The sequence below is a fragment of the Lagenorhynchus albirostris genome, chromosome X (assembly GCF_949774975.1).
Source record: "Lagenorhynchus albirostris chromosome X, mLagAlb1.1, whole genome shotgun sequence".
Classification (NCBI taxonomy): Eukaryota; Metazoa; Chordata; class Mammalia; order Artiodactyla; family Delphinidae; genus Lagenorhynchus; species Lagenorhynchus albirostris.
The window spans coordinates 76,495,449-76,511,467 of NC_083116.1; the positions used below are offsets into that span (position 1 = coordinate 76,495,449).

At 39.1% G+C, this 16,019-nt stretch overlaps 1 protein-coding gene across 3 annotated transcripts in view; it reads left to right on the forward strand.

Moving 5' to 3' along the window:
* The window catches only part of EDA2R (ectodysplasin A2 receptor), a 91,082-nt gene that overhangs the window by 13,436 nt on the left and 61,627 nt on the right, over nt 1-16,019 (forward strand). For all 3 annotated transcript variants that reach the window (XM_060137444.1, XM_060137443.1, XM_060137445.1), the window contains one exon: nt 1,787-1,883. In XM_060137444.1, coding sequence (XP_059993427.1) covers nt 1,797-1,883 — 87 coding nt within the window. In that variant the 5' untranslated portion in view covers nt 1,787-1,796. The remainder of the gene's footprint in view (nt 1-1,786; nt 1,884-16,019) is intronic.

Genomic DNA, 16,019 nt, shown 5'->3' on the forward strand with positions numbered 1-16,019 from the left:
GGGCTCTGGATACCAAACAGAATAGGCTGTCTCAGACACCCAAAGGCCAGAAACAGCTGCTATGGAGATTTCCTATATAAGGAGCTTATCTCAAGGGCAGGACTGCTCTTTGGCTCCTGACAATGTTTTTCTGTTTCTGTGAGCAAGAGAAGGATACAGGGGAGTTGTCCAGACCAATATGCTGGCCCTGTGCCCATGACACTTAATTCCCTTGTCATGAGGGCTGTGAGACCACTGATGGTTTTTGTTCTTAATGAGAAGATGGGGTAGGGAGGGGAGCGTGCGTACTGAGGGTGACACTATGGGCCAGTAATCGAAACAACATAGGAGGTAACATCTTCAGCTTGTGCAAAAATGGATTTTGTAGTCCACTTTCTTCTGAATGAATGCATGGGAAAGAATGGCCCAGTTGATGGTGGGAAAAGGTGCATTCAAGCAAAAATGCCAGACAGGATGACTTATCCCATCGCTATTGGGGACTTTTGAAGGGAGGGGTGATGGTCTCTCAAGGTGCACATTCACACTCTCCTCTCTTCTGACTGGAAGTACATACTTAGGACTTTCAGTACTTTTAGAAGCCACCTGAAGTTCACCTTGGCATGAAGTTAAGGAGTGCACAAAAGAATCTCACCCCACCTTTCTCTTTGAGTAGTGCAAGCTCCATGTATCAGTTACTTACATTAAAATTCACCTTTGTATAAAACTCTCTGTCTACATACTTAACTCTGTCTTATTTTGTATAGCTTTTCAAATCCTTCAGAATGCTTTTATGGACCTTAGCTCATTTAATCATCCCAAGACCTATATAAGGTAGGTGAGGAATATACTTCCCCCTTTCTTCAAATTAAGTAACTAAGGCCAGAAAAAATAAAGTGAATCATCCAGGATCATAGGTTGAATGAAGAAGAGCCAAGTAAGTTGACCAACCATCCCAATTTACCTGAGACTGTCCCAGTTTTAACACTGAAAGTCTCATGTCCTGAGGAAGCTTCTTAGTCCTAAGCGAAACTGGATGATTGGTTACCCTATATCCAGGATAGAACCCATATCTCCCAACACTCTGACCAATACTAGTGCCACTGCCCTATGCCATTTGTATTATGAGAACTGTTATGTGACTAGTGTTTCCTTTTATCTACACCTTAGTGTACCAGCACATTTCTTCATGCTGCGTCATTCTCCCCTCCTACCCAGACAAGGACAGAAGCAATGACAGCTAGTTCTCCTCAAACTTAAAGACAGTTTTGGCAAAAGGGAACCATGTTTCAGCTTTCTCATCCACAAAGGAAGGATGATAATCTCTACATTGCTTACCTCACATGGATGTTGTATGGATCAAATATAATGGGTATTAAAGTGCTTTCTAAACTGTTAATAGCTGGTAACATGTGAGAGATTGTGGTTATTCTCTACTCCCTAGGCAGAAGCCAGCTCCTTGTCTTATTCTCTTTCCAGTTCAGCAAGTGTTATAGCCACTAACTGTGTGAACTTTGGTGAATCCCTTGGTCTCTGTGCTTCATTTTCCTCATATGCAAAATTAGGCTAATAATAATTATTTGTATGGTTGTTTTAAAGGTTGAATTATTACTTGTAAACCATTTAAGAGTTCTTGGCACATGGTCAGTGCTATATATGCATTAGCTGTTTTGGGTTGCCTTTCTCAACCCTTATAACCCAGGACCAGAGACTAGATTAAGAGGCCCATAAACCAATTGACATGGAAGGCACTACTTACTTTGAAATCCCTTTCCGCTAGTTCCCTAATTGTTGTGTTGTGTACCCATAGCATTCCCACCATGGATTGCCAGGAAAATGAGTACTGGGACCAATGGGGACGGTGTGTCGCTTGCCAACTCTGTGGGCCTGGACAAGAGCTCTCCAAGGTAAGTCCCCCTGGTCAGGATACTTATTTCTGTCACATCTTAAGAACCAGACTGGCAACCAAGAGAGTCCAAGATTAGCAGAATCATCCCCATCTGTGTCTAATCAGTTTAGTAGATAAAACAAACCAAAGATTATGACAGGGGACTTCTCTGGTGGTCCAGTGGTTAAGACTTCACCTTCCAATGCAGGGGGTGCGGAATCCATCCCTGGTCAGGGAGCTAAGATCCCACATGCCTCAGGGCCAAAAAAACCAAAACATAAATCAGAAGCAATATTGTAACAAATTCAGTAGACTTTTTAAAAAAATGGTCCACATCAAAAAAAACAAAGATTGTGACAATAGCAGTCACAACTCCATTAAGAAGTCAACCTGGCAACATCAGGGGCAGGGGAGGATTCCATGAGATAGTGGGGTATTTCAAGAGTAAATGTGTAATGCAAAGGCCTAGGAAGGCTGTTTGGTATTAGGGACATATGTCAACTAAAGAAGGGCCCACTCATTTGCGGTTCAGGAGCCAGATATCAGGTCTTGGGAATTGGAAAGAGAGAAGAACTGAGTAGTCTGAAATGTGGCCTCTGTCTAGAGGGACTGGGCCACTGAGGAAACTGCAAGAGAGGCTTCATTGATGGGGAACTAGGGAGGGTCTAGAATCCCAATTAGTGGTAAGGGTCAGAACAAAACCACCCACAAAGCAGGGATTTTATACACAGCCCTGGCTTGCAGAGCTGGAGCTGCTTAATTGTTCCTGCTTCAGGTCCCTATTGGTCCCAAAACCTGGGGGTGGTATTAAATTTAGGCTGCAGCTGGGAACACAAAGGTTGGGAACAGACAGTCAGCAGATTTTTTTTTCACACTCACATATTTTATGCAGTTGTTCATTAATTCAGCAATTACTTATTGAACACCTACAAAGTGGCAGGCATGGTTGTAGCCACTGTGGGTATGGTAAAACAGACAAAATTCTTTGCCTTCATGAACCTTACCTTTTAATTAGTGGAGCAAACAATGAACAAGATACATACATAGATATGGAAGTATGACAAGAATTATTTACAGTGACCTGATACAGAGTGACTGGGTGGCTGCTTAGATCAGGTAGCAAGGGAAGGCCTCTCTAAGGAGGTGTCTTCTGGGGAGAGAATACAGCTAGTGCACAGTTCCAAGGTGAGAATGAGCTAGGCATGTTCAAGAAAGAGGAAGAAGGTAAGCGCAGCTGGTGATTGGTGAGTGAGAGGTAGACTAGTACATAATGAGGTCACAGAGGGAAGTATCGGCCAAACCATGGGAATCTTTAAGTTTATGATGAGAAATTTTAATTTTTTAAAAAGCACACCAGGAACCCTTTGGATGGTTTTAGTTAGGAGAGTGACATGATACTCTGACTGAAACAAAATGTATCAATTATTTAGCCGGCCTCCTTCCTACCTCCCTGTTTCACAAATGAAGAGACTAAGGCCCAGGGATATTAACAGACAAGCACTAACTCTAATTTTAACTCTTTACACATAGCATTCTATACCACAGTGGGGTGCCCACATGGTTAATAAGGGATCCCAAGACCAAGGAAAAGTCTTCAGAAGTTAGGTCATGCTAGACATTAGGATGGACCAGATGGAATAAGCTACTTAGCTTGACAAAATCTATTTTAAATATCACATTCATCTTCATGATCAAAAGGCTTGGCACTCCTATAAGAACAAGCTCTGAGAAATGTTCCTGTCATGTACATGGCCATTACCTTTAAAACCATCCATATTTACAAACCTGAACTTCTCCAAGGGAGAAAAATAGGTCTTTCTGTTAAACTGCTGTTACCAAATTCTCAAAAAGTGGCCCATGATGAAATGTGCATTTGTCTAAGCACCTCTTTGGTTGTCATTTATTTCAGCACCACTAGAAAGCTCAGAAAAAATGAATGAACTGCAGTATTGTGTTCCTGCAACTGCTTTATGTAAAAACAGCTTGCACTTGTATAGCAGTCTGTACTTTGTAAAGAGTTTTCATGTGCATTATCTCATTTGGCTCTCGAGTCTCACCAAGAAGGTATTATGAGCCCCATTTTAGATGTTGAAACTGAGACTCAGAGAGCGTATGTGACTTGCTCAAAGTCACAGTGTTCAGTAAAAATTGAATACACATGGGTTTGAGTCCCAGCTTTGCTGTGGGCAAATTAATCTTTGATTAAATTAAGATGTACTAAGTTAAAAGTAACATAAAACTTACCAGTGACTTGAACCATAAACACATTTATTTATGTAATGAAATTTGGAAGCAGGGATCCTTGTGGTTGGGTGGGCAGATCAACAATATTGTCAAGGACCCAGGCTCTTTTTATCCTACATCCTGGGCACCTTGCTATTTTTTCCTCATGCTTGTGGTCTCTTGGTTACCATAACTCAAAGCATTACATCTTCACATCAGAGTCAAAGTCAGGAAGAAGGGGCAGAGACAAAGTAGCGTGACATTGTTAGTGAAGAAGTATTTTCCTAGAAGCTCCACAACAGATTTCCCTTTGTATGTTATGGGCCAGAGTTGGGCATTATAAGTATCTCAAAACTGCTGGGAATGCTAGGACATAAGTACCTGGCAAACAAAAATGGGATTTCCATAATGGACTAAGACCAATCACGAATCACTTCTTGGACTTCCCTGGTGGCGCAGTGGTTAAGAATCCGCCTGCCAATGCAGAGGACATGGGTTCGAGCCCTGGTCCAGGAAGATCCCATATGTCACAGAGCAACCAAGCCTGTGTGCCACAACTACTGAGCCTGCACTCTAGAAGCCACAACTACTGAAGCCCGTGTGCCTAGAGCTCATGCTCTGCAACAACAGAAGCCACCGCAATGAGAAGCCCACACACCACAATGAAGAGGAGCCCCGCCTCGAGGCAAATAGAGAAAGCCCTCGCACAGCAACAAAGACCCAATGCAGCCAGAAAGGAAGGAAGGGAGGGAGGGAGGGAGGGAGAGTCAGTTCTTGAGGCTGGTCACTTTGCCACCCAGAATGAAATCAGTGTTCTGTTAGTAAGGAAGAAAATGGGCAATGACTTTTGGATAAGGAATTAACAGCATCTGACACAGGCTTGTTTTTATAATTTCTTTTATTTAGTTTTAAAGTTCACTCATATGAACCATAAACATCACTGTAAATAAAACTTTAGAAAAAATCAACACTCTTTCCTCAGGACACATTTTTAGAAGTATAATTGTCAAGCTAAATAATGCATACATTTTTAAGATTCCTGTAATATATTAGCAGATAACACTTGTGATAATTTTTACTAATTTCCACTATAATTACATTTATTTTCAACATTTCATGGAATTCTTATATCCCAGAAGCCTAACCACACATAAATAATGTGTGTTTCTATCATCTATTAATTTTGTCTTCCTTTGTAACATTAAATCACTAACATATGAGGACTTCACATTCATTTTTTTTTTTAACTTTTTACTATTTGATAGGGGAAAATATCACCTTTTGGTGTTTATTTGCAGTTTTGTGAACCGTTTCTGTTTGCTTGTTTTTTCTGTTCTATTCATTGTTTATTGTTCATTCTTCACTCATGTAAGGCACCTGAGTAGAAAAACAGATAGAAGAATATGGGGTATTTTAAAAATCATTTATATAATGTGTAATACTTTTAAAAATCAGAAATGGTCTTGAATTTTATTTCATTTTATCATTCATTATCTCTTGACTATTTTATGTATGTCCCTTTGATATATTAATTTGATGACATATATTAATAAATTCCAAAATTAAAGTATCTTGCATCCCAAGGATAATTTTATTGTGATTTTGGATTAAATGCCCTCTTATGTTTTATAAGTTAATATTTTATTTATAATAAATAAGTACTCAGCGCTATCAGCATCAAAACTTATTTAAGAACTGTGCTAGCTTGGTAAAATTAATTAAGAAGATCAATGTTTTTCTGGTTATAAAACTGGTTAGTAGCAAAAGAGTTTTGGGGGACTTGATCATTTGAACAAATTTTCTTTGCTTCCTCATTAGGAAAGAAAAATTTCAATATAAATTTTTCATGATAATTTCTTCCTTTTTAATTTCTTAAGAAATGAAATATCTATTTATTCAAGGAATTCTTGTTGAGGACAATTTGATAGTGTTTATCCACTATGCCAATCTCTGCTCTTAATTGGTGTACTTAAACCATTTATATTTAATTGTTGATATGTTAGACCATTTTATCATTTTATTTTTTTGTTTCTTATTCTTCCGTTTGTCTTTTCTTGCCCCGCTGTGGGTTACTTGAACATTTTTTTTTAGGATTCCATCTTGATTTATTTGTAGGGTTTTGGTACAGTTTCCTTGAAATCATTCTGGGTACAGTAAGTCCCCTACAAAGTTCAAGATGCGAACTTTCAAAGATGTGAAAATGCATTCCATCAACATCAGGCGTGAGTGAACTTGAAACTTGTCTTCCATCTCCTATTGTTGATGATCCTTCAGCTCTACCATCTCCCACCCCCTCTCCCTCCTCCAGTCAGTAACTCTTCTTGCCTGTTCACTCAATGCCAGCCCCTGTATGCCAGCTGTTGTACTGTACTACTATACTTTTCAAGGTACTATACTGTAAGATTCAAATGTTTTCTTTACTTATGTGTTTGTTTGTTATGTATTATTTGTGTGAAAAGTATTATAAACCTATTACAGCACAGTACTATATAGTCGATTGTATTTGTTGGGTACCTAGGCTAACTTTGTTGGACTTATGAACAAATTGGACTTAATGAACATGCTCTCAGAATGGAACTCCTTTGTATGTAGGGGACTTACTGTATTACAATATACACATGTGACTTAACACTCTCCACTGTTATCAACATTTTACCATTTTTTACCATTTTTAGTACAGTATGGAAACATTACTTCTACTTAGGTTCCTATACTTTCCTCACTTTCAAATATCATTGCTTTGACTATCAGGTAATTTTATGATTTTTTTTTTTTTTTTTGCAGTACGCAGACCTCTCACTGTTGTGGCCTCTCCCATTGTGGAGCACAGGCTCCAGATGCGCAGGCTCAGTGGCCATGGCTCATGGGCCTAGCCGCTCCGTGCCATGTGGGATCTTCCCGGACTGGGGCACAAACCCATGTCCCCTGCATCAGCAGGCAGACTCTCAACCACTGCGCCACCAGAGAAGCCCTTTTTCTTTTCTTTTTTTAAGTGTTTATTTCTTTATTTCTTTATTTCTTATTAGTCATCCATTTTATACACATCAGTGCATACATGTCAATCCCAATCTCCCAATTCATCACACCACAACCCCCACCCCCCGCTGCTTTCCCCTCTTTGTGTCCATACATTTGTTCTCTACTTCCATGTCTCAATTTCTGCTCTGCAAACCGGTTCATCTGTACCATTTTCTAGGTTCTACATGTATGCTCTAATATACGATATTTGTTTTTCTCTTTCTGACTTATTTCACTCTGTATGACAGTCTTTATACGCATACACATCTCTACAAACGACCCAATTTCGTTCCTTTCTATGGCTGAGTAATATTCCATTGTATATATGTACCACATCTTCTTTATCCATTCCTCTGTTAATGAATGTTTAGGTTGCTTCCATGTCCTGGCTATTGTAAATAGTGCTGCAGTGAACACTGTGGTACATTACTCTTTTTGAATTATGGCTTTCTCAGGTTATATGCCCAGTAGTGGGATTGCTGGGTCATATGGTAGTTCTATTTTTAGTTTTTAAGGAACCTCCATACTGTTCTCTATAGTTACTGTACCAATTTACATTCCTAACAACAGTGTAGGAGTGTTCCCTTTTCTTTACATCCTCTTCAGTATTTATTGTTTATAGATTTTCTGATGATGTACATTCTGACCAGTGTGAGGTGATACTTCATTGCAGTTTTGATTCACATTTCTCTAATAATTACTGATGTTGAGCAGCTTCTCATGTGTTTGTTGGCCATCTGTATGTCTCCTTGGGAAAAATGTCATTTTAGGCATTCTGCCCATTTTTGGATTGGGTTCTTTGTTTTTATGATATTGAGCTGCATGACCTGTTTGTATACTTTGGTAATTAATCCATTGTCAATTCTTTCATTTGCAAATATTTGGTTGGCCAAGAAGTTCATTCGTGTTTTTCTGTACCATCTTATGGAAATCCCCAAACTGACATTTTGGCCAACCCAATATTTTTTGTCCCATTCTGAGGGTTGTCTTTTCATTTTGTTTATGGTTACATTTGGGGTGCAAAAACTTTTAAGTTTAATTAAGTCCCATTTGTTTTTGTCCTTATTTTCATTACCCTGTGTGGTACGTCAAAAAAGATCCTGCTGTGATTTACAACAAGCAGTGTTCTGCCTATGTTTTCCTCTAAGAGTTTTACAGGGTCTGGCCTTACATTCAGGTCTTTAATCCATTTTGAGTTTATTTTTGTGTATGGTGTTAGGGAGTGTTCTAATTTTATTCTTTTACATGTAGCTATTCAGTTTTCTCAGCACCATACTTTGAAGAGACTCTCTTCTCTCCATTGAATATTCTTGCTGCTTTGTCATCTATTAGGTGACCATAGGTGTGTGGGTTAAACTCTGGGCTGTCTATCCTGCTCCACTCATCTATAGTTTTGTTTTTGTGCCAGAACCATACTGTCTTGATGACCATAGCTTTATAGCACAGTCTGAAGTCAGGGAACCTGTTTCCTCCAACTTCGTTTTTCCTTCTCAAGATTGATTTGGCTCTTTGGTGTCTTTTGTGTTTCCATACAAATTGTAAAATTTTTGAGCTAATTCAGTAAAAAATGCCATTGGTTATTTGATAGGAATTGTGCTGAATGTGTAGATTGCTTTGTGTAGTATAGTTATATTCACAGTATTGATTCTTCCAATTCAGGAACGTGGTATATCTTTCCATCTGTTTGTGTTGTCTTGGATTACTTTCATCAGTATCTTATAGATTTCTGAGTACAGGTCTTTTGCCTCCTTAGGTAGGTTTATTCCTAGTTATTTTATTATCTTTGTTGTGACTGTAAATGAGATTGTTTCCTTTATTCCTCTTTCTGATCTTTTGTTTTTAGTGTATAGGAAAGCAAGAGATTTCTGTGTATTAATTTTGTATCCTGCAACTTTACCAAATTCACTGATGAGCTCTATTAGTTTTCCTGTAGAATATTTATTAGGTTCAATGCATAGTATCATGTCATCAGCAAACAGGGACAGTTTTAATTCTTCTTTTCCAATTTGGATTCCTTTTACTTATTCTCTGATTGCCATGGTTAGGACTTCTCAAACTATGTTGAATAATAGTGGCATAAGTGGACATCTCTGTCTTGTTCCTGATCCTGGAGGAAATGTTACAGTTTTTCACCACTGAAAAATGATGTTTGCTGTGGGTTTTTTTGTATATGGCCTTTATTATGTTGAATGAGGTTCCGTCTTTGCCAACTTTCTGGAGAGTTTTTATATAAATGAGTGTTGAGGGGGACCTTCAAGATGGCGGAGGAGTAAGAAGTGGAGATCACCTTCCTCCCAACAAATACATCAAAAATACATCTACATGTGGAAAAACTCCTACAGAACACCTACCGGACACTGGCAGAAGTCCTCAGACTTCCCAAAAGGCAAGAAACTCCCCAGGTGCCTGGGTAGGGCAAAAGAAAAAAGGAAAAACAGAGACAAAAGAATAGGGATGGGACCTGCACTTCTGGGAGGGAGTTGTAAAGGAGGAAAAGTTTCCATACACAAGGAAGCCCCTTCACTGGTGGAGACAAGGGGTGGAGGGAGGTGAGCCTTGAGGCACACAGGAGAACACAGCAACAGGGGTGCACAGGGCAAAGCAGAGAGATTCCCGCACAGAAGATTGGAACTGACCAGCACTCACCAGCCTGCGAGGCTTGTCTGCACACCCAGCGGGGCTGGTGGGGGCTGGGAGGTGAGGCACAGTGTTCGGAGTTCAGACCCCAGGGAGAGGACTGGGGTTGGCTGCATGAACACAGCCTGAAGGGGGCTAGTGCACCACAGCTAGCTGGGAGGGAGTTCAGGAAAAAGTCTGGAACTGCCTAAGAGGCAAGAGACCATTGCTTTTGGTTGTGCAAGGAGAGGGAATTCAGAGAACATCCTAAAAGAGCTCCGGAGACAGGCGTGAGTCGCGGCTATCAGCACAAACACCAGAGAAGGGCATGAAATGCTAAGGCTGCTGTTGCAGCCACCAATTAGCCTGTGTGCAAGCACAGGTCACTATCCACACCTCCATTCCCGGGAGCCTGTGCAGCCCGACATGCCAGGCTCCCATGATCCAGGGACAACTTCCCTGGGAGAACACATGGCGTGCCTCAGGCTGTTGCAACATCATACTGGCCTCTTCTGCCCCAGGCTCATACCGCATTCCATACCCCTCCCTCCACCCCGCCCAAGTGAGCCAGAGCCCCCTAATCAGCTGCTACTTTAACCCCTTCCTGTCTCGGGGGAGAACAAACACCCTCAGGTGACCTTCACACAGAGGTGGGGAGAAATCCAAAGCTGAAACCCAGGATATGTGCAAACAAAGAAGAGAAAGGGAAATTACTCCTAGCAGCTTCAGGAACACCAGAATAAATCTCCACAATCAACTTCATGTACCCAGTATCTCTGGAATACCTGAATAGACAATAAAGCAACCCAAAATTCAGGGGGTGGACTTTGGGAGCGAATGTAGACTGGGGGTTTGCATTCTGCATCTAATTTGTTTCTGGTTTTATGTTTATCTTAGTTTAATACTTAGAGCTTATTTTTACTTATAGATTTGTTTATTGATTTCTTTGCTCTCTACCTTTATATATATAAACATATATTATTTTTCTTTTTCTCTTTCGGTGAGTGTGAATGTGCATGCTTCTTTGTATGATTTTGTCTGTACAGCTTTACTTTTGCCATTTCTCCTAGGGTTCTCTCTTTCCTTTTCTTTGGTATTTTTTGTTCGTATAATCTTTAGCACTTGTTGTCACTGGTGGATTTGTTTTTTGGTTGGGTTGCTCTGTTTTTTTTCTTAATTAGTTTTTTATTTTTTGTTTTTAATAATTTTTAAATTTTAATAATTTTATTTCTTTTCTTTTCTTTCTTTCCTTCTTTCTTTTTTCTTCTCCATTTTCTTCTGAGCCGTGTGTCTGACAGGGTCTTGGTGGTCCAAATGGTTGTCAGGGCTGAGCTTCAGAGGTTGGAGAGCTGAGTTCAGGATACTGGTCCACAAGCGACCTCTTGGCCCCATGTAATATCAAACGGTGAAAGTTTTCCCAGAGATCTCCATCTCAATAATAAAACCCAGCTCCAGTCAATGACCAGCAAACTACAGTGATGGAAACCCTACACCAAACAACTAGCAAGACAAGAACAAAACACCACCCAATAGCAGAGAGGATGCCTAAAATCACAGTGCACAGACACCCCAAAACACACCACCAGACGTGGTCATGCCCACCAGGAAGAAAAGATCCAGCCTCATCCACCAGAACACAGGCACCTGTCCCCTCCACCAGGAAGGCTACACAACACACTGAACCAACATTAGCCACTGGGGACAGAAACCAAGACCAAGGGGTACTACAAACACGCAGCCTATGAAAAGGAGACCCCAAACACAGTAAATTAAATAAAAGGAGAAGATAAATATGCAGCAGATGAAGGAGCAAGGTAAAAACCCACCAGAACAAATGAATAGGAAATAGGCAGGCTACCTGAAACAGAATTCAGAGTAATGATAGTAAAGATGATCCAAAATCTTGGAAATAGATGGAGAAAATACAAGAAACGTTTAACAAGGACCTAGAAGAACAAAAGAGCAAACAAACAATAAAGAATGACACAATAAATGAAATTAAAAATTCTCCGGGGCTTCCCTGGTGGCGCAGTGGTTGGGAGTCTCCCTGCCGATGCAGGGGACGCGAGTTCGTGCCCCAGTCTGGGAGGATCCCACATGCCGTGGAGCGGCTGAGCCAATGGGCCATGGCCGCTGGGCCTGCACGTCCAGAGCCTGTGCTCCGCAGCGAGAGAGGCCACAGCAGTCAGCGGCCCACGTACCACGAAAAAAAAGAAATTCTCCAGAAGGAATCAATAGAAGAATAACTGAGGCAGAAGAACAGATAAGTGACCTGGAAGATAAAATAGTGGAAAAAACTACTGTAGAGCAGAATAAAGGAAAAACAATGAAAATAATTGAGGAAAGTCTCAGAGACTGCTGGGACAAGATTAAACACAAAAACATTTGAATTATAGGGGTCCCAGAAGAAGAAGAGGAGAAAAACGGGACTGAGAAAATATTTGAAGAGATTATAGTTGAAACCTTCCCTAATATGGGAAAGGAAATAGTCAAGTCCAGGAAATGCAGAGAGTCCCATACAGGATAAATCCAAGGAGAAACATGCCAAGACACATATTAATCAAACTATCAAAAATTAAATATAAAGAAAAAATATTTAAAGCAGCAAGGAAAAAGCAAAAATTAACTTACAAGGGAATCCCAATAAGGTTAACAGCTGATCTTTCACCAGAAACTCTGCAAGCCAGAAGGGAGTGGCAGGACATATTTAAAGTGATGTAAGGGAAATGCCTACAACCGAGATTACTCTAACCAGCAAGGATCTCACTCAGATTTGAAGGAGAAATTAAAAGCTTTACAGACAAGCCAAAGCTAAGGGAATTCGACATCACCAATCCAGCCTTACATCAAATGCTAAAGGAACTTCTCTAGGCAGAAAACACAAGTAAAGGAAAAGATTTACAATAACAAACCTAAAATAATTAAGAAAATTGTAATAGCATATGTATATGTATAACTGATTCACTTTGTTATAAAGCAGAAATTAACATACCATTGTAAAGCTTCAATAAAGATGTTTAAAAAAAAGGTAATAGGAATATATATTGATAATTACCTTAAATGTAAATGGATTAAATGCTCCAACCAAAAGACCTAGACTGGCTGAATGGATACAAAAACAAGACCTGTACATATGCTATCTACAAGAGACCCACTTTTGTCCTAGGGACACATACAGACTGAAAGTGAGAGGATGGAAAAAGATATTCCATGAAAATGAAAATCAAAAGACAGGTGGAGGAGCAATTCTCATATCAGACAAAATAAACTTTAAAATAAAGACTATTACAAGAGACAAAGAAGGACACTACATAATAATCAAGGGATCAATCCAAGAAGAAGACATAACAATTGTAAATATTTATGCACCCAACACAGGAGCACTTCAATACATAAGGCAAATGCTAACAGCCATAAAAGGGGAACTCAAATGTAACACAATGATAGTAGGGGACTTTAAGTCCCCACTTTCACCAATAGACAGCTCATCCTAAATGAAAATAAATAAGGAAACACAAGCTTTAAATGCTACATTAAACAATATGGACTTAATTGATGATTATAGGACATTCCATCCAAAAACAGGAGATTACACTTTCTTCTCAAGTGCTCATGGAACACTCTCCAGGATAGATCATATCATGGATCACAAATCAAGCCTTGGTAAATTTAAGAAAATCGAAATCATATCAAGTATCTTTTCTGAACCACAACTCTATGAGACTAGATACCAATAACAGGAAAAAAGCTGTAAAAGATACAAACACGTGGAGGCTAAACATTACACTACTTAATAACCAAGAGGTCACTGAAGAAATCAAAGAGGAAATCAAAAAAATAACTACAAACAAATGACAATGAAAACACGAAGACCCAAAACCTATGGGGTGCACCAAAAGCAGTTCTAAGAGGGAAGTTTACAGCATTAAAAACCTACCTCAAGAAACAAGAAACATCTCAAACAAACAAGCTGACTTTACACCTAAAACAATTAGAGAAATAAGAACAAAGAAACCCCCATGTTAGCAGAAGGAAAGAAATCATAAATATCAGATCAGAAATAAATGATAAAGAAATGAAGGAAATGATAGCAAATATCAATAAAACTAAAAGCTGGTTCTTTGAGAAGATAAACAAAATCATCAAACCCTTACCCAGACTCATCAAGATAAAAAGGGAGAAGACTCAAATAAATAGAATTATAAAAGAAAAAGGAGAAGTAACAACTGACACTGCAGAAATAAAAAGGATCATGAGAGATTACTACAAGCACCTCTATGCCAATAAAATGGGCAACTGGGAAGAAATGGACAAATGCTTAGAAAAGCACAACCTTCCAAGACTGAACCAGGAAGAAATAGAAAATATAAAAAGACCAATCACAAGCACTGAAATTGAGACTGTTACTAAAAATCTTCCAACAAACAAAAGCCCAGGATCAGATGGCTTCACAGGTGAATTCTATCAAACATTAAGAGAAGAGCTAACACCGATCCTTCTCAAACTCTTCCAAAATATAGCAGAGGGAGGAACACTCCAAAACTCATTCTGTGAGACCACCATCACCCTGATAACAAAACCAGACAATGATGCCACAAAAAAAGAAAACTACAGGCCAATATCACTGATGAACATAGATGCAAAAATCCTCAACAAAATACTAGCAAACAGAATCCAACAGCACATTAATGGATCATACACCATGATCAAGTGGGGTTTATCCCAGGAATGCTAGGATTCTTCAATATACACAAATCAGTCAATGTGATAAACCATATTAACAAATTGAAGGAGAAAAACCCTATTATCCTCTCAATAGATGCAGAAAAAGCTTTTGACAAAATTCAACACCTATGTATGATAAAGACCTTCCAGAAAGTAGGCAGAGAGGGAACTTATCTCAACAAAATAAAGGCCATATATGACAAAACCACAGCCACCATTCTTCTCAATGGTGAAAAACTGAAACCCTTTCCACTAATGCTCCCATTCTGAGGGTTGTCTTTTCGTCTTGTTTATGGTATCCTATGCTGCGCAAAACTTTTAAGTTTCCTTATGTCCCGTTTATTTATTTTTGTTATTCCCATTTCTCTAGGAGGTGGGTCAAAAAGTATCTTGCTGTGATTTATGTCATAGCGTGTTCTACCTATGTTTTCCTCTAAGAGTTTTATAGTGTGTGTCCTTACATTTAGGTCTTTAATCCATTTTGAGTTTATTTTTGTGTACGGTGTTAGGAAGTGTTCTAATTTCATACTTTTACATGTACCTGTCCTGTTTTTCCAGCACCACTTATTGAAGAGGCTGTCTTTTCTCCATTGTATATTCTTGCCTCCTTTATCAAAGATAAGGTGACCATATGTGTGTGGGTTTATCTCTGAGATTTCTTTCCTGTTCCATTTTTGTTTTTCTGCCAGTACTAAACTGTCTTCATTACTATAGCTTTGTACTATAGTCTGAAGTCCAGGTGCCTGATTTCTCCAGCTCCATTTTGCTTTCTCAACTTTGCTTTGGCTATTCGGGATCTTTTTGTTTCCATACAAATTGTGAACTTTTTTGTTCTAGTTCTGTGAAAAATGGCATTGGTAGTTTGATAGGCATTGCATTGAATCTGTAGATTGCTTTGGGTAGTATAGTCATTTTCACAATGTTGATTCTTCCAATCAAAGAACATGGTATGTCTCTCCATCTGTTTGTATCATCTTATTACTTTCATCAGTGTCTTATAGTTTTCTGCATACAGGTCTTTTGTCTCCTTGGGTAGGTTTATTCCTACGTGTTTTATTCTTTTTTGTTGCAATGGTAAATGGGAGCGTTTCCTTAATTTCTATTTCAGATTTTTCATCACATTAGTGTTTATGAATGCAAGAGATTTATGTGCATTAGTTTTGTATCCTGCTACTCTACCAAATTCACTGATTACCTCTAGTAGTTTTCTGGTAGCGTCTTTCGGATTCTCTATGTATAATGTCGTGTCATCTGCAAACAGTTTGTTTTTCTCCTTTTTGGAATTGGATTCCTTTTATTTCTTTTTCTTCTCTGATTTCTGTGACTAAAACTTCCAAAACTATTTTGAATAATAGTGGTGAGAGTAGACAACCTTGTCTTGCTCCTGTTCTCAGTGGAAATGGTTTCAATTTTTCGCCATTGACATCGATGTTGGCTTTGGGTTTGTCATATATGGCCTTTATTATGGTGAGCTAAGTTCCCTCTCTGCCTACTTCTTGGAGTGTTTTTATAAAAATTGAGGGTTGAATTTTGTGGAAGGATTTTTCTGCATCTACTGAAATGATCTTGTGGT